The sequence below is a fragment of the Vidua macroura genome, chromosome 19 (assembly GCF_024509145.1).
Source record: "Vidua macroura isolate BioBank_ID:100142 chromosome 19, ASM2450914v1, whole genome shotgun sequence".
NCBI classification, from domain to species: domain Eukaryota; kingdom Metazoa; phylum Chordata; class Aves; order Passeriformes; family Viduidae; genus Vidua; species Vidua macroura.
In genome coordinates, this window is record NC_071589.1 from 4,515,387 (window position 1) to 4,534,185 (window position 18,799).

General features: G+C 55.9%; 1 protein-coding gene across 1 annotated transcript; it reads left to right on the forward strand.

Moving 5' to 3' along the window:
* The first annotated feature begins 1,953 nt into the window (after positions 1-1,953).
* Positions 1,954-18,199, forward strand: CYGB (cytoglobin). The gene is made up of 3 exons (XM_053994932.1): positions 1,954-2,453; positions 12,574-12,805; positions 13,503-18,199. Exons 1-3 carry the CDS (start codon positions 2,311-2,313, stop codon positions 13,665-13,667), a joined length of 540 nt encoding a protein of 179 aa, XP_053850907.1. The 5' UTR covers positions 1,954-2,310; the 3' UTR covers positions 13,668-18,199.
* Positions 18,200-18,799: the final 600 nt, after the last annotated feature.

Here is an 18,799-nt window from a genome sequence, read left to right on the forward strand (position 1 = left end):
TTTATGTCCCACGTCTGGGACCAGACGCAGAAATGCAGAGCTGTTGGGATCATTTGGGATTTTGAGGCAGCGGGGAATCAGCCCTGCTTTACTCCCCACCTCCTTTTGGGGAGCAGGATGGCACACGGGAACGGGCTGGGCTCCTGCCAGGGCCAGACGTGAGAAGGAGGCAGAAAGCCGGAAAAGGCTGGGGGATTTCTCACTTACTTTTCTAATGTTTTCTAATATTTTAATATTTCTAAATTGAGACTTTTGAGCCCAGACTTTTGAGCCCAGTACATTTTGACTCCTGGTGCCAGGGAGTGAGGAAAAGCACCTGCTGCACCCAGGCACCATGTGCCAGGCTCTGAGCCTGGGGTAGACTAAGACACCAGGTACAAAAGCTCAAAGATTTCTTTTCTTTAAACACACAAGCAAGTGATAACCAACGCTCAACCCAGATTATCCCCCCAGTGTCCACACTGGTCAGTATTTGATTTTTCCCCTTTTTGAAAGTGCTTGCACTACATTGCAATTTTGCTCTGGGTTTAAGCTGAGTCTAAAACACCTCTCCCCCTGCACCTCAAGGGAAGGTGATAAGCTCGGCTGTGCCATCCCCAGTCCAGAGGGGTCTCTCTGCTGCCTGGTGACCACCTGGGGACATTGTAGTTAATGTTTGAGCTAGGGCTCATGGCTGCTCATCCCAGTAGCTAATGGGCAGACGGCAAATGCAAACTTGGTGAAAATCTCATGATTCAGCAGCTGCTGGTGGTGTTATTGAACGATTCCTGACCTCTGGCAGGGTCGAGTTGGCCACACTGCTCTTCTGTTGTCACCCTGGTGGGTTCAGCAGCTCACAGCTGAGCTTTGCTCTCAAGCCAAGGGGCTCAGGGCTGTGTGGGCTCCCGGTCTGTCCCAGCACGTGTTCCCTGAGGGACCCACAGTGGGGGATCTGTGGGCAGCATGTTCTCCACCAGCTCTCGTTAGCTCTGCAAGAGCAAATTTGCTGACACCACCAGTGTGGGGAGGTGGCCAAGGCTGGTTTGGAGGAGAAATACAGCAAAAACCCTCGACAGCTCTGCAATAACAAAGCTCCAGCCCCTCAAGGGGCTCAGCCACCCCCCAGGCTGTCGGAGCGGCACCCGCAGCCCGTCTGTCCGTCTGTCTGCCCGTCTGCCCTGGCGGGGTGCGCAGGGCTGCGGGAGGCGGCGGGGCACACCCGCTGCTCCGCTGTCTCTGATCCCCCCGGGGCACTCGCGGTTATTACAAGTCTCCGTAGGATTTTCCTGCTCTCTGTGCAAATGGACTGTGCTGTGGGTTTAACATGCCGGATCGCCAGGGAGCCGGGAATGGCATTTGGGTAAAAACCAGCCCCAAAAGCACACCCACGGAGGCGGCGGGGAGCCTGGAGTGGAGGTGTTCCCTGCCAAGGCGCTGCCAGGAGCGATGCAATCGACAATAAAACCTTCATTTCACGAGTGCCTTAACTCTGGGTCCCTTTCAGCTGGGTCGTGCCACGAGAAGGGAGAGCGAATTCTCAGCATTAAAGAGATCCCTGTGGGACAGACCATGATCTCTTTTGGGGGGCAGAGAGATTCTCGCAGTGGGGAAGCCTCGTGCTCCCCTCTCGACCCGACTCTTCTCAGCCCAAGAACTGGAGGTGAGAGGTCTGTCCTTCCAAACATCACCTCCTGCAAAATCAGGGAGTGCAAAGAGCAGAGCCGGGGCAGAACTCGGCGCAGCCAGCGGTTGGGCTAACTTTAACTCAGCACTCTGGATTCTGAATTTCCTCTGAGCTGTTTACAAAGGGCTGGAAAAAAAACTTCCAGCACTACCTCCCCCCGCTAGCCCCGTCCTGATGTTGCCCAGAACATCTCTCTCATCCCTCCCTTTCAGGGAGGAAAAAAAAAAAAGGAAAGGAGGGAGGAGTGGGAGAGAGGAGGAGAGAGGGAGAAAGTGAGCTCACGTTCACACATTGGTGAAGAGGCTGGTCTTGCAATGCCTTTGAATATTTTACTTTTAGGCAGTTCCTCATCAGTCAGCCACACGCATCCGAGGCGAGCTGAAGCTAACTACAGCCATGGACAGCACTAGGAGATCTCAAATCTAATCGCACGCATCATTCCTTCGGGATATTTTTTTAAATTCCATATCTAAACACGCTGACAGGCAGCTGCACTCACACACACTCTCTCACACACACACACACACATCCACACGTCGCAGAGCCACCGAGCAAACACCTTGTCTCCTCTCGCAGGATATACCCGCTCACACACATCTCTCTTTATCTCCTCCTGGCTTCCCGGAGGATCCTGCCGGCTGTTTTTCATGGAGAAAGTCCAGGGAGAAATGGAGATTGAGAGATGGGAAAGAAGTGAAGAAATTTCAGACGCAGAAAAAAAGGTTATTCAAGAGATATGGAGCAGAGTATATGCAAACTGCGAGGACGTTGGGGTCTCCATACTCATCAGGTATTTAAAAACAAACCAAAAAAAAAAAAAAAAAAAAAGGAAGCAGCAAATCCAACTGAATCTCTATATAGCTCAGAAAGAGGCAGAACAATATATAGAACTGAGTGGAGATGAATGACAGTGAGTGGGGAGCTGGCTGGGTGTATTTGCTGCCTGGGAGCAGGGAGGGATTCGCAGCGCTCCTCGGATTCCCACACCTTTGAGCCGGGTGGCAGCGGCGGGGGGAGCGAGGGGAGCCTTGCCGGGGACTTTGGGGGAAGCTGCTTCCATGCAAAGGTCACCTTAACCTGCGGCCGGGGCTGGGGGGGGCGGCGGAGGCGGGGGGAGCTGAGCCCCGGGCTGGGCTGGGTTGGGGGTCTGGGGTTTTTGGCCGCCCCAGGGAGCGGCGTGCGGATGGCACGGGTCTGTAGCAGGCTGGCGGGTGAAATAATGCAAGTTGGGAGCCAAGATAAAACCCAAGCAGGTGTGTCTCCGAGGGCACCATCTGTCCCTCCGGCGGCAGCGTCGGCGGGAAGGAGAGCACTGAAGTTGGTGGTGGAAGGGGCTGTGGGGGGCACGGGCAGGAGAGGGGGCAGGGGGGGACAGCAGCCCCGGAGGGGGGTGTGGAGCATCTCCCGCTGGCAATGGGGCACAGACAGCAGCTCAAAGCTCTGCACCTGCAGCCAGTGCAGTGGAGATGCTCTGGAGGAGGGGAGCAGAGGCAGGTGGGGGTTCTTGTGTTGTCTGGGAGTAAAACCATACCCAGGTACACCGGGAAAGAGCCAAGTGGAAATCCCACAGGGTCCCACAGGCACTGGGAGTTTGGGGTATCAGTGGGGTATGGCACCAACAAGCCGTTTCCCTTATTGATGAGGGCAAGGAGAGGGGCAGGCAAGATGCCTGCAGTGGCCAATTGGCAAACAGCAAAGATCCTGTCCAGAGCCCCACCACTCATGCCTGGGGTCAGTAATGCTGGGATGTCCCTGGTCTGACCCCACCTGGACCAAACACCAGGCACCTCAGGTATGGGTTGTGTCCTCCCCATTTCCTCCTGCACCGGGGGACTGTGGGTGCACAGGGAGCCCCTTGGAAGGATGCTGTTCACTAATAATCATCTGAAAGTTTTCCAGTTGACTGAGCTAAAGCCCTGAGCCCACGGGGGCTGCAGGGAGCAGAGCCTCCCTGAACATCACAATGAGCAGAGCCAGTTCCCCTCCAGGCTTGCTGCCAGCACTGCAATGGGATTTTCTTACCAAGACCCCTCTGCAGATTCCAAAATGGCATTGGAGCCCCCTCTCCACCTCCTTCACAACCATTTCCTTCTCTCAGAGCCAGCTGATGGCTGAGCCCATTCACCCATGGCCTCCATTCTGTGTGGGCAGTCAGGGCAGTCAGGAGGTGTGACAGCTCCATGGCTGGGCACACCAAACATACCTGGGCTGGGTCTGAAGCAGAAATGGCAGAGATTTGGGACTTACAAGATTCCCCTCAGCCCCATCCCACGAGGTTCAGCTCGTGGCTTGGCCACCAGCCATGCATGGCCAGCCCCTTGCCCAGCATCTGGGTCATGCCATGGCCCCACCTGCCAGCACTTCCAGGTGCCCACTGCCCACAGACACAGAGAAGGTGGCTGTGTGCCCACGGCTGGCACTGAGGGACTCGTGGCAATGCCACGGGAGTTTCACTCAGGGCAACCCATTGCTTTTTGAGTCCCCATGGTGCTTGGAGCAGGGTTGTGTGTGAGGAGAATCAAGGTGTGGCGTGGGGACCGGGTGGCCGAGCTCTGGTCCCAAGTCAAACTTTCCCAGCAGAAGTTTTTGGTCCAGTTTGGTTATATATATTTTTTTTTTAATCCAGGCAGAGTTGTGCACTGTGGTGAAGGTTTTCTCCTGCTGTGACAACAGGGCAGGACAGAACTGCCTGCTAGGGTGAACCCTGGCTCTTTGGGAGCCTTTACATCCTTAGTCATGGCACGTGCCCTGGCACATCCCAGATAAACCCACCACCTGCTCCCTCACCAGAGCTTCCCTCACCAGAGCTTCCCTGGGGTGCTTAAAGTGAGCTCTGGCCTTGTCCCTGGGGATAGTGATGCCATTTGGGAGAGGTACCATCCCCTCCAGCAGCACCGGCTGGAGCAGCAGATCCGCCTGCACCCGCGTGGCACGGCTGGTTTGTGTCCCCCTGGTCACAAACCCTGTCCCCAAAGAGGTCTTTGCGCTGCGGCTCTGAGCCCCGCTGTGAGCTCGGAGCTGCACCTGGGCTCCCTGGGGAAGCACGTGGCGGCCGAAAGCAGGGCAGCCCTGGCCGGGGCTGGGAGCACCGGCGCTGCCGCTCCCCCGGCTGCGTTCGCAGCTGGCAGCAGCCGCGGGAGAAGTGGGTCATGCGTGGAGGCCGCCGGGAGCCCGGGCCGGCGGCAGCCGCTTCCCAAGACGTGATTCAGCAGCTCCAGAGGTCGGGGCTGGGGAGGGGGCAGTGGGCGGCCGCTGGTGGGGTCGGTGCGAGGCGACCCGCCCAGCACATTTTGGGTGGGCACACACACAACGTGCCGGGGGCTGGGAGCTGCCCCAGTCAGCCTCTGTTTCACCACTGCCAGCCTGGTGTTCCTGCTCACCTTGATAGGGAAACTGAGGCAGAAAGGGGTTTGCACAGGTGTGGCCAGAGAGAAGGAAGGGGGTGCGTGGCTGTGGACCCCACTTTGGTGCAACCCCCACGGGCAGAGTGGTGAGAGCAGGTAAATCTCTTTTAAAAGTCAGCACTTCTGTGGTTGGGGTTGTGACCAGGGACTTGGCTGCGCCTGGTGGCAGAGGGTCTCTCCCTGCTTACCTGCTCCATCCTCTCTCCATCCCTTCAGAGCTGCTGAGGGCAGGGAATTACATTTTCCCGCGCGGGAAGGGCTGGGGGGTTGCAGCACTTCTGAAATTAATCTGGGGCCTGTGCTCCAAGGCTGGAGGCAGAGAGGCAGCAATGCCCACCAAAAGGCAGTGATGGGGGGATCTGCAGTGCTGCCATCCTGCAGGAACCCAGCCCAGCTCCCTTTGTCCCTAACCAGCATCCCACCCCTCCACCCCCAGCCTTTCCATGCTTTGCAGGTGGGGAAACTGAGGCACAGAGCTGGGCATCATGTTCCCATCCCTTGTGGCTGCTGCTGCTGGTACTTGAACCCACAGCAAACCCCTGGGGTCCTGCCCTAGCACGATGAGCTCACAGAGCTCTGGGACCCCGGGGGACACAAACAAGAATAATGGGGGCTACGGCTGAGCAGCCACCGGATCCTGGGAATCTGCGCTCTGTGGTTAAAACTATGTCGCTAATTGACAATTTCCTCGGTGGGGAGCCTCGCCCGGAGGAAGCAGAGTCTCCTCGCCACGCTCATCTTCCTCCTCGGGAGCTCAGGGGCCTCTGCGGGCTCCATCTCACAGCTGCCTTAACCCTTGCTGGAGCTGGAGCAGGAGTCGGGGCTGGAGCTGGAGCTGCTCATCTGGGGCTGTGCCTCCCAGCTGAGTGGTTCCCAAGTGGGCCGGCTGGGAGCCCTGGGCTGAAGCTCTTCTGTAGCCTCTCCATGCCCCTGGGCTTGCTGCGCCTCAGTTTCCCCATCTGTTATTTAGGAATGAGTCCTTTTTGAACCCTCCCTCAGCACAGAGCTCCCAGCCAGAGAGCAGAGCAGCCTTCAGAACCTGCGTTAGCCCTCGCTGTGCAGTGCAGGAGCCCTCCAGCCTGTGGCTGTCCCTCCCCAGGGTCCCCCTTTTGTTCTTCCAATAGTTGATTGGCAATACTGCGAGACAGGGCTGGGGGATACAAACACCCGGGGGTGGCTCAGCCCTCCGCAGCACACCGGGGCTGAGAGCACCCCGGGGTGAACATCAGAGGGGGTTTGGGACCCTGTCTCCTTTGCAGACCCCAGCCAAGCCCAGCATCCCAGGGCTAAAAGCGCAGCCCGTCCCGGCCGGCACACGCGCTCGCTCCCACACCCACACACGCACCACAGGCACAGATGTGAGACCACAAAACTTTATGGATTCCATCAGGGGATAAAACCCAGGGGTAGTTTCCATTAGATCCCGGGAGAATCTGGACCAAATGTTAATGCCATGCCAAGTGCAGGCAACACAACCTGGCTCAGCCACCAAAGGCTGTGCCGCCTCCACAGGGCTTCTCCATCACTCTGTTCCCTCTGTCTGCACTTCAGAGCAATCAGCTTTCCAAATTTCCGCCTTCTCCATTGCTCCTGATGTGCTCTTTCCCCCTCAAGAGGTGTAGGAGGGGAAGCAAAAGGTTTGCCAATGCAGGATCAGGCCCCTGGATTTTGACTGTGCTTAGTCTGAACAAACACACCTGGATTCAGACACTTTGCAAAGAGCTTTAAAATATGAAAGCAGTCCTTGGATGCCAGACGTTATTGTGAGTTCTAGGTTAAAATAGCAAAAAATCTGAGTAATGAGTCTGGCAATGCAGAAAACCTTTTTTTTTTTTTTTTTTTTCCATATGAATCAAAAAAGTATGGGTTGAATCTACCCAAAAATGGCATTTAAAGAAGTGATTTTGCAGCTACCCCCAAAGCCAACATGTGTTTTGCGGAGGCGTCCATAGGGAAAGGCTCCGTTCCCGGCTGATGAAGGACACATTTCAGGGCAAAGTGGCTCAGAGAGATGCAATATCTCTCTTTGAAAAGGGCCCAGTGAAGACCAGCAGCAGTGTCCCTGTGCCACGCTCATGAAGCTGGTCAAGCTGGGGAGAGGTTTGTGTGGGGACAAGGAGAGCCAGAGAGCAGCAGGGCTCTGCTCTGCTGGCACAGGCACAGATAAAGGACATTTCCAAACCTAACAACCACTCCATGAGCACTGAGGGGGAGAGTGAGGGTTCAATAAGCTCATTCTCAAAACAGCCCCTTCTCCTACGACTGCACTGTCTCTGCTCACAGCTCCCAGGACCAGCCCTTCTGGCTTCTCCGTGGCCAAGGCAGCTGTGTGGGGATCCCTGTGGCACATCCCGCACCAGCCACAACCTCGGCGCTGCCAGCAGCTCTTGGGATATCCAGAGAAGAGCCTTTCCCATGTCCCCTGTCCCCGTGCTGCCCTTGCATCACTTGCAAGCCACGTGGGGGTAGAAAAATCCCACTCAGCACCCCGAGAGCCGCAAGGGTATCCGCGAGCAAGGCAAGCAAAGGCACAGATGGCGAGGAGTTTCCCCGGACAGTTTCCCTGGCTGTGGCTAAGGATGGGTCGGTACCAGCCGTGACAGTTCCCCTCCAGAGCAGGCGGGGAGGGCGAGCCTCGCCGTGCCAGCCGGCCCCGTTAATGCGGCTGCTGCGGCGGAGCGGGGCCGCGCCCGGCCGCGGCTCAGCGAGCGCCCGCCTGCGGAGCTTCAGGGCTCATTAAGGGCAGGGAGATGGCAGGAGAGCCCCGGCCAGGCTGGCAGGCGCTGAGGGTGCCTGGGGAACGCTGAGTGCCGGCTGGCTGGCGATCCTGCCCGAGCTGAGCCGCGGCTGCTGGAAATCACCAAGGGAGCGTTGGACGGGAGAGGGGGTGGTGGACACCAGCAGCACACAGGTTCAGTTTGAGTGGAACATGGACCACGTCCTTGTGCACGTGTGTTACCCACCTCTCTACCCAGCCAGGGGTCTTCTTCCAACTCCAAGGGAGGTGGGTCTCCAGAGACACGTGGGAAAGCCATTCTGGTGCTGTTAATTCACTCCTCCCGTGAAAGGTGTCCTTACCCCTGCCCTAACGGTTCAACTGTGCAGCCAAGAGGCTTTGGGCTGAATCCACATATGTGGTAGGGAAAAACAGCAGCAGTGAGGACTTGGAGGTGTGAGTTGTGCACACAGAAGTGAGCAGGACCTGCCCCTGGGGGTTTCTAGCTCACGCCCAAATGTGTTTGGTGGAATCTTTGCTGAGAAGTCTACTCCCAGCCTCGCTGGGGTGTCCTGGTCCCTCTGCCTTGGGCACTGGGGCATTACAGCCTCCGAGCACAGTTCAGCATTGTGCTGATTCTGCTCCCAAGGCTTTGCAGCGGGATGTGGGCTTCACCTGGAGAAAGGCCAGCTACACTTTTCTCTCAGCTGTAGAAAATGTTGAATTTAGCATTAGTGTGTGGATGGGGGGCTTGGCCCTTTTCCCTCCAGCCCTCCTGTGACAGAGCTGGAGATGTTGCCCACCACCATCTCCACCTGGGCAGGAGCTTTCAGAGAGAGGACACGGGAGCAGGCAGGCACCATCCTCTTCTTAGTCAGTAGATTTGCCTTTTTCTGGCTTGCTGAGCTGTAGCATTGGCATAGCTGAGACCTTCCTCACCCTGGGCTGGGTGAACACCCAGGGAGCCCCAGCAGCCTTTCCCCAGCCTGAAAAGGGGATGGTGGGCTACAGGTGGCTGGGAGGAGCAGGGGGAACGTGCAGGCGAAGCGGTGAGCCAGCCCTCGGCATAAGAAATAGCGGCATCACACACCACCTGCCTACCCATTATCAGCTGCTTTGTAGGCACCCCAGAGGGGAGTTGGAAGGAGAGGTTTGAAAGGGACACGAGAGGCTCCAGGCTGCCTTAGAGTTTCTCCCACGTAGAGGGACGAGGTGAGAGAAAACATGAAAGCATTGGTAGGTTGAGTCACCAACCCTGGAGAGATTTAAGAGATGTGTAGATGTGGCACTTGGGGATGTGTTTTAGTGGTGAGCTTGGCAGTGCTGGGTTAAGAGTTGGACTTGGTGATCCTAAAGGCTTCTTCCAACCTAAATCATCCCGTGGAAATCTAGGAAAAAAGCAGTCTCCAAGTGCTGGCTGGGGGTTCAGCTGAAGCCTCCCAGCAGATCTGAGGGCTCATAAGCATTTTCACCCCACAGTTTGCAAATAGGGGAAGTGAAGTCTCAAGGGTTTAGGAGCTTGGGGGGGCCAGGCAGCATCCAGGTGTCCTCTTTCCAGCTGGGGAGGCAAGGAGGTGGCTGGGCTTGGAGGTTTCCTCCATGCAGGATTTGCTCTGTATGCTCTGGGGAGAGGGACGAAGGTGGGGGAGATGGAGGAGATGCCAGTCCTCCTAACAGAAAACAGGTTTCCAGTAACTGCTGTGGGTTTGCACCTTAATTATTTCCTTTGGCTCTGCTACTGGGAATGGTTGTGTCCTTAAAGTTGTTACAAGGGCAAAAGAGAGAGGAAAAGCAATCCTGACATCCTGTCCGCTGGGTCCAGATGTAGCTGGCAGAGTACAAATTAGCGGGTGGAGAATGGAATCGCTTAAAAAGAAATTTAATGAGATCGGTATGCAGGCATCTGGTTCCTATCAATCATCATTTTGTGTGATATGCAATGGTAAATATCATCTTTTAATGACTCTGATGGAGAAAAAAAAAGCCCAAACCACACACACGCACACATAATGATCCAAAAAACTTCCAGAGCCCAAGAGGTTTGAACTCTCAAAATTTTCTGTAGATGGAAAAACCCCAACAGACACCTCTTCTAACTCACTATTGTTGGATTATTTTATTCCTTTTTTTTCCCCCCTCCTTTCCTCTGGTTATATTTAACCTTTGTGTTAAATTAATCTTCTCTGTTTATTAACAACTACCACTGAGTGAGCCTCCTTCCCTCTTCTTTGTGGTTTGACAGCTCAAATATTTGCTCCAGGCTGAAGTTCTTGCTGCAGGCGCCTGCTGCTCTCCAAGGAGAGGTGGCTGCAGGTCTCTGGCCATCCATAGGTTTGCTCCTGAAAATGTTTTGGGCTCCTCTGTTTGAGTTCTCCACCAAAGAAATCCAGCAGACACAGGATTGAACACATGAGCTGAGGGTTTGCTGGTTTTACATCCCCTGAGAAAGCTGCTGGGCTCAGCTCCCGTAGGGGCATCAGCCTGAGGGTCTGCAAAGCAGGGAAAGGTTGGAAACCAAGGATTTGGATCCTTCATTGGTCTGGTCTCATGCAGGTTGGGGTATTTTGAGGTTTAACCAGTCTTTGCTCCTGGCATATCTGGCCAAAAGTGGGGAGAGGTGGAGGTGATGGTCCCAGGGTCTCTTTTTGGCCCTTCTCCTGTTGGGGACACACTGTAAATCCTCGTGATGCAGAGGTCAGTCCCCCCTTGCTATTCCCTTCGTGGTTCAGACCAGCAGTTTTTCTCAACTCATTGCCCATACCTTCAGAACATCCTGCCCTTCAGCTGAGATAAAATACAGCTTTTCAGGGAGCTTCCCATGGTTTGGGGTTCAGCTGGCAGCCTCCATTCCCTGCCTGGGCAGCAGGTCCCACTTCCAGTGACATCCCTTGCTCCCAGTGCCTGGGGGGAGCCTGTGAAGGGGGAGGATCCACTAGCAGGGATGGTAAAACCCTTCGCTCTGACCCCAGCAGGATGATCCCTGTTGGAGCTGGAGGGCTTTGCTGGGTGACTGGAGCTGCAACAGCTTGAATAGAGGTGGAGAGGGATGGGATGAGGGCACAGGGATGCTGAGTCCAGCCGGAAAAAATGCTTCCATTAAACCAGAATGGAACTTCTGCCCTTCTGTGGGGAGATGCCCAGGGCAGAATTCTTAAATGCTGGGAATGATGTTACCCATGCAGCCCTGGCCAGCTCCATCCCCCAGCACCTCTCTGACAGCTCTGAAGGACTGAGCATCTCGGTGGCAGCAGGAGCTGGAGACAGCCAGGCCTGGGAGTGATTGCTCCCGACAGGGACCAGATGTGTCAGGAGGAGCTGTGCTGGGGGGAGGAGGCTGCACAACATCAAGAGGAGTTTTGTCATGGGTCCCCTCTGGGTTTTAAAAGCAACACCTTGTCTCCCCCTTCCACCTTCCTTCCTCCCCCACCCTTTCTGCCACACATTCTTCACACCTCCAAAACCTATTTTGGGCCATCTGATGAATCCCAGCTGCCTTGGGGAAGCAGCAGAAGCGCTGGTGCACTCCAGGCACAGCTTCACACCGCTTCCTTGGCAATGCCCCCAAGCTTTCACAAGCCAAGGGAGCGGGGGAAGGAAGTGGGGGTGGGGGGGGGGAAAGGAGGATAACAAATTGGTAAAGGAGCCTGGTACTCAATATTGTGATTATTCATCGAGTGGTGAGTGGGGAAGAGGATCCCACCTGGTTCTGGAGAGAAATAGTGATGCTGGAGGTGGGATGGGTTCAGGCTCCCGTGGTTTAGGATGGTGCTTGGGAAGGGGGTTAGGGAGGGGAGGAGGCAGGCTGCCTGCAGCCAGGAATGATGGGGGACAGCCTGGGAGCACTCTGCTGCCTCCTGAGCATCCTTCACCAGCCCAGGAGCCAGGGAGAGCCCTGGAGGAGGGAGGGAGCTGGGTGAAAGTGGGGAACCAGCACTGACGTGGTTCTCTCCTGCATAAGTTAGGTGGAAGGGGGTGGTTAATGTGACTCAAGTGTCAGCCCCAGCTGCAATCCTGGCATGGATGGTGTTGGCATTGGTGGCTCCAGCCCTGCTCCTTGTTGTGTCCTTCAACTCCCTGTCCTCTCCAGCCCTCCACTTCCCTGGGGAGCTCAGCATATCAGCTGTGACCACAACTTCATTTCTTTCGGCTGCATTTCATTTGGGTTGATTTAATCCTGCAGAAAAGAGGGTCCCCAGGCTCCCCCACAGAGGGTCTGGTGAGTTTTTGAAGTATCCTTGTGCTGGGAAAGATGTCCCAAATGAGCAGTGACATCAGCTCAGGCCTTAGGTCCTGCTGGAGACTCTGGTGGGGCTGATCCATGAAAGGTGGGGCAACTTGGACAAGGGGAGACTGTTCTGGGTGGCAATGCAGAAATAAAGCCCATGGGGGCAAGGAAGGGGGCAAGGAGAGGCTGGATGGGATAAAGAGAGGTTTTCATGATCGTCTCCAGCTCTCTGAGGCAGGATGTGATGTTTTGATATATGTGGGCACATACGCAGCATCTGGTATGCCTGGGTGGCATCTCTGGGCATCAAGAGCTCAGTCTTGCTTCTGCTTTGAGAATGAGTATCCAGCTGTGACGACCTTGTAGCAGATGGGGTTTGGGAAAAAGGCATCAACCTGCTGGTTTTCAGACAGCTGAATTCCTGGGGAATTTGATAGGAAAATCAGCCCTGGCTGTGTGGGACGCAGGGGGTGGCTTCCAGCATCTCCATCCCCCGTGCTTTGCTTTAACCCCTCAGCCTGCTCTCCCCCTCCTGATGGCATTTCATGTCTGCTCTTTCTGGAAGGTTTTTTGTGAACTTCCCCTCGGCCAAGCAGTACTTCAGCCAGTTCAAGCACATGGAGGACCCGCTGGAGATGGAGAGGAGCTTGCAGCTGCGCAAGCACGCTCGGAGGGTCATGGGGGCCATCAACACTGTGGTGGAGAACCTCAACGACTCTGAAAAGGTCTCCTCTGTCCTGGCCCTGGTGGGCAAGGCCCATGCCCTCAAGCACAAAGTGGAGCCCATCTACTTTAAGGTAAAGGATAGGAGCAAAATAACCTTTGGGCTGCTTCAGGAAGAGGGCAGGGGAGCAGGAGCTGCGGTGAGCTGGTGCTGCCTGTCCTTTGCTGGAGAAGCTTGGCTGGGTCTGGGGGCTGCTCCCCACACAGCTGGAATGTCCCACTATGGCACTGTCCTGTGGAGACCACCGTCCCCACACACAGCCAGTGCCAGAGCACCCAGTGCCTCCCCCTGCCCAGGGAAACCCACCTGGCTGTGCCCATGGTTGTGGCTGTGTCCCCCTTCTTCTGGAAATCAAGCACAGTAGCAGAGACTCAATTAGTTGGCTAATTAGCCCCCCTCCAGCTCTGCTTGGTTTCTTTCTGATGGGAATAATAGCACCAAGATCACAGGTTTGATCCCCACATGGCCATTCACTCAAGAGTTGAACTAGATGGTTCTTATGGGTCCCTTCCAACTTGGAGTATTCTTGGAGTAAATAATTTGAGGTGCCCAGACTGGGGAGATGCCTCAACCTGCAGGCAGCTCCCTCCTCTGCTGCCAGGCAGGTTACCCGTCCTGCCTGCTCCCAGGGGTGTCAACAGACCTCCAGGACATCTGTGTCCTACAGACAGCAGCAGGATTCAAGTGTTTTTGTAGGAAAAAGCTAAATTTTCTGTGAGCAGCTCCCTGGAGAGTTATTGACCCCTTGCTTGCTGTCTGCCTCCCCTCAGAAACTCACTGGTGTCATGCTGGAGGTGATTGCTGAGGAATACCCCAACGACTTCACCCCGGAGGCACACGGAGCCTGGACCAAGATGAAGACCCTCATCTACACCCACGTGACAGCAGCCTACAAGGAGGTGGGCTGGGCTCAGTACCCCACTGCCACCCTGTGAACACCCAGGGGGCCACGAGAGGGGCAGGGAGGGCTTCGCTCACCCCAGGACTTCACTCTGGTCTCTTCTCAAGGTCTTTGCTCGGTTTGGGGAGCCCGGTAGGGCCAGTTCTGTCAGCTGCCAAGTCACAATTTGATCTCCGTGGGGTTTAAAAACAAACTAAATAAGCCAAAAAAACCACAGAACCATGAAGGGTGTGGGTGGGTTGGGGTGAAGCAGTTGCAGGGGACACTGGAAGGGGATGCAGAGGGCAAGGGGAGAGCATTGGTTGTTGGCTCCATCTTCCTGTCCTGGCCTGTCCATCACCACCTCCCAAATCCTGCACCTCACTTGCACCATCTCGAAGGCCCTTGCACAAGTGCTGCTGCCCTGCTCACTGACGAACAACACAGCCCTCATTTTCCATGTGAAGCCCCTGGGTAAACCTGGCTTTTGGGGGCACACCTGGAGCCCTCCGACTGGCACCGAGAACGCTTTGCTTTGCACTTTGTGTATCACCTGGCAGGGCTGGCAGCCAGAGCCACTCTGGGTGCCCATCACCCCGTGCTCCAGGTGGGCAGCAGCGCTCACCTCTCCTGTCACCCACAGTCCCTGTCCTTGGCTGGCTGCTGCAAACCCTCCTGGGGTGGGAGAGAAGCTCCCTCACAGCATGAGAGAGTGGGAAGGAGGGGGATGGCTTTGGGGGAATCCCTCATGGCTCAGAGCCTGGTGTGTAGGTGGGATCCGTGTGTCATATGTGGGGAGCTGGTGAGTCCACCCTCTGCCCTCCAGCTCCCTGAGGAGGGGCTTGGGTAGCATAGGATGTGCCACTGCCCTGGGAGCTGGTGTGTGTAGGTCTGTCTGCCCAGCTCTGCCCTCTCAGTGAGAAGGGGGGTCAGGATGTGACTAGGAGATGGAAAGATGGCACAGACATATCAGGAGGGATTTCTGGTTATGAGGAAAGGTCCCTTCTACTGTTAAAATTAATAAATACCTTGTATAGAGCATATTCCTGCCCTCGTGGTGAAACTGGGTTCCTCCAAATAAAGTGCCTGGTAGAAATCAGCCCACGCAGGAGCTGTGTCCCTCCTGGGGACAGCAGTGCTCCTGCCTGGGCCGGACAAAGGCTTCTCCCACACCCCCCAGAACGTGGCTGCAGGGCTTGGAGCACTCATCCCGCCTCCAACACCAACTCCTCCTGAACCTCCAGGTCAGTCTGCCTGGTTGGTTTGTGCCTCAGTTTCCCCTGCAGATATGAAAAAGGGAGGAGGAGCAGCCCCGTTGCCTCCTGCCCACATGTGGTTGGATTTATAACATTTCTGGGAACTGAATGGCAAAGGATTGAGGATGAAATGTCAGATGTGCTGGGAAGCTTTGGAATCCTTGCCACCCAATATTTCCCTAAAGGCCTCTGCTATTTTTAGAGCTCAAGCATGAAGGGCAATGTTATCTGCTGAAGTGGGAGGAGGGTTCCCTTCTGAGATTTCCTCTGGCCTTGCTCCACCGCTGTCCTGGAGAGCTGGCAGCTTCCTGAGAGAGACCAGCTCCTCTCCTGGATGCCAGCTGGACAGGCAACAAGCCCACAGTTCCAGCTGGGATCCCCACAGCCACCTTGGGGACATCCCTCCACTGTGGGGGCAGTGTCACTCCCCCAGGCTGACCTCCCTCCTCCAGAGCAAACAGACAGACAGAAACTCCTGCTGTGCTCACCTGTGCTTTTAACCATCCCCAGGAACAGGTTTATTATGTCTCAAAATAGCCCCAGGACTCCAATAATGTCACTGCAGCCACTCTGGCCTTGCAGTTCTTTCCTTCCTGCATCCCACATTACCACTGATGGAGAGGAGCCACGGGGCCTGGAGCAGTGGCATGTCCTGGGCACCCACGGAGAGCTGGGTGGCAATAACAGCTGGGGCACAGCTGTCCTTGGCATGGCAGCATGCAGGATCCAGGGGGTTGTAAAAGGAAGGGACAGGCACAGGGTGACAAGTGGTGCTGCTTTGCTCATGGGGTGGGCTGTCACTTAGAGTCAGCATCCCCAAAATTCAGCCCAGCAGCCTGCACGGGTGAAGGTGCCAATGGCTGCTGCCTCCAGCTCATGCTGGAGTGTCACAGCGGCTGCTCATCCCTTGAGGGTCAGTGGAGGCATCCCTCAAACAGCTGCTGCTGCCTGGGGTGGGGATGGATGGGAAAAACCTGTTCAGCCATTGACTTCCCTCCAGTGCAGGACTGGAGAGGGATCACTTGGATCAAGACTGTTAGATGATATTTGTGTGTGTGCACATCACGGGACTCATGAGCATGGCTTTGCTGACTCCTGCCAAGGCCTTGAGGCCAGCAGCACATATTTCTGAGGAGTTCATTTCTCTGAGCAGTTCACGTTCTCCCTGTGCTCTGTGGACGCTGGGCCAGGGATGTTTCCGTACAGGGATGTTTCATCTTTAGACAAAATTTGCACATAAACCTTTGAGGTTAATAATCTCCAGGTGGGAATTTTATTTTTGCAGCGCAAACCCTTTCCCTCCCTTCCCATAACCAAAACTGGGCTCCCAGTCCGAAGAGAAGCCACTTCGGAGTGTCTGGAAATTCTCCATGTTCATGCCCAACCTACCCGTGTGCCTTGGCTTTTGGGGAGCAGCAGCAGGGAGGTGCCCCCACCTCCCCATTAAACAGCGCTTTGGTTTCTCCTTTCTTTTTTTACATCCCTAGAAAAAGCTGACCCGTGGCCCCCTGCGCCCACGTGTGTGTGTGCTGGGCTTGGGTTTTCTTCCAGGCACTTTTTCCTAAAGCAGATCCAGATGTGTGCAGCTGCTGTCCCTCGAGGAGCACCCCCCATCAGCCAAATTGCAGCCACTCCAATAGATGCAAACAAAACCACGTTTATTTTTATCAGCTTCGTAGGAAGTAACACGGAGCGGGGGGCGGCCGGGGCAAGGCTCGGGAGGGGAGGGGAGGAGATGAAAAGAACGCCCCCTCTTTGCTGCCCCAGCAGAGGAGGCATTGCTGAAATCCGGGAACATTCTCATCTGGGGAGAGATGAAGATCAACAGAGTAAGGAAAAAGTTCCATTCCAGAGTGACAGGGCTGATAAATGCCATGTGGAAGAGCAGAAAGGGGGGCCATGTTCAGGCTCTGTGCATGGCTCTCCAGCACACACACACCCATGCACAGCCATTCCCTGTCACTGCCAGCCCACTGCTCCCCCCCGATCCCACCACAGCTGACTGGGGGCCCCTTTATCCCCGTTTGGTTCAGGTCTTGCTCTCTGGGGCTTGACCTTTCACTTCCTGGCACACTTAGGCTGAGCTTTGCTCTCCTTGGTGGTGGCAGGTAGGGACCAACTTGCAAGGTCTTTTCCCCAAAGCTCACAGGTGAGAAGCGGAGGCATCACTGCCAGCACGTGTTGGGGGCCAGCTGGTCTCTCCCCTGCCCGTGGAGGACCCCTGTGCCCCCCAGACCCAGCCAACCCCTGGCTCAGGCAGCGCCTTGGCATTATCATCAGGGCTGGGCTTGGAGCTGGGATCCAGGTGGGAAAGCCTTTGTGCCCCCTGCCAGGCAGAGAAATGCTGAGTGAGGGAGGATTTGGTGTCCCTGGGGCAGGGTCCTCCTTGAGCACCTCATCCTGGTCCCTTTGGCAGCACCCACTCACATCAACCAGCTCTTGTCCCCTCCCTGAAGCTCAGTGTTTGGTCAGAGGGAGTTGAGCCCTGGGGGGAATGGGAGGCACTGGGTTGGGGTGGGGCACAGATCCCACCCACCACGTCTCCCCCTCCACGGCCAGCGTTCATGGCAGTTTAGCTCTGCAGGCACCCAGCTAAAGAGACCCCCCCCAACAGCACCAGAACCCTTATGGGCCTTGTGCCACCAACCTCATCTTCTCTTGGGGGTGACAAATCCCCAAGGCAGCCGAGCCGTGAGCTCTCCCAGGGGGGTCCTCTCGCATCCCTGCCACTTTGTCCCAGGAAAGCGGTCGCAGCGTCTCCCCACTGTCTGAGGGGATGCTCAGCGACTTCAGGGGGGACCAGATGTCACCTGGCTGGACTCTGGTGCCAGAACTCAGCCTTCCCTGCCCCTGGCCATGGGGAAGCTGCCCTGCTGCGGGGATGTGGGAGCGAGGGCTGCTCGGGGCCAGCACCATCAGTGCCGGGCAGAGGGATAAAAGGGGAACCCACGCGCTGACCTTGGACCAGCTTAGGGAAAGGGAGGGACAAAACCACCTGCCTGGCTCTGACCTCTGTGCCAGGCTGCAGCGCTAATTCTTTTCCACAGCTGAAGTTGTCTCTAATTGTTGGTATGTCTGACCCAGCCCCAGCGTGACCCACAGACATGAGCGTGGTCTGATGTAACTCCGTGTCTTTCCTGTTCCTGCTGCAGATCCTGTTCATGTTCGTGTTCCCCGGCGCTTCCGTGCTGGTTTTATACCTGAGTTCCGTGTATATGGGTGTAACTTGGTTTTCTTTTTGTAGGTTTTTAGTATGTTTGTAACCAGACAAAATGGTGTTATTAAACTGAAACTTGTATCTTCAGTGGATAAATCAATCAAACCCCCTCCAGCTCTGCTTGGTTTTTTCTGATGGGGTGGCTGGAAGGTGAAGGGGTGTTGGGGGCTGCCCCGTGGCTGTGTGGGTCTGAGGGTTCCTGCTCACTCCGAGGGAGTTTTTGGCTGTCTAGCAGCAGCAAAGGGGTGGACATGCCCACCAAGGGTGGTAGAGGTGGCTGGAGGCATCTCAGCAGTGCACTCTGATGGGGAGGGAAGAGTTTGCCTCTCCTCCAGGTTCTTCACTTGGCTTCCAGGTAAGTCCTGGAAACCATCAGGGTCTCTCCCTGGATCAGGAGCTATTTCTGTGCCTTTGGCAGCCCAGCCAGTCCAAAATGCTTGCTGGTGGCCACAACGTGCAGCAACCACGACCACCGAGGACTGTGAGACTGTTCCCAGCCTGTAAAAATAACAAACAGCTCCCTGAGCAGCAGCAGCCCAGTTTTCCACGTCTCAGTCCCTGGCAGCTCTTCCCGCACCTCTCGCTGAGGCTGGATCACATTGCAGGGGGATGGAGCCCAGAAGGGTTGGGTCACTTTCCCCCCGTGGGTCTTTCCAGCTCCCTTGTTTGCAAAGCAGGCCCTCTCAAGTTCAGTTGACACTGGCCAACATTTCC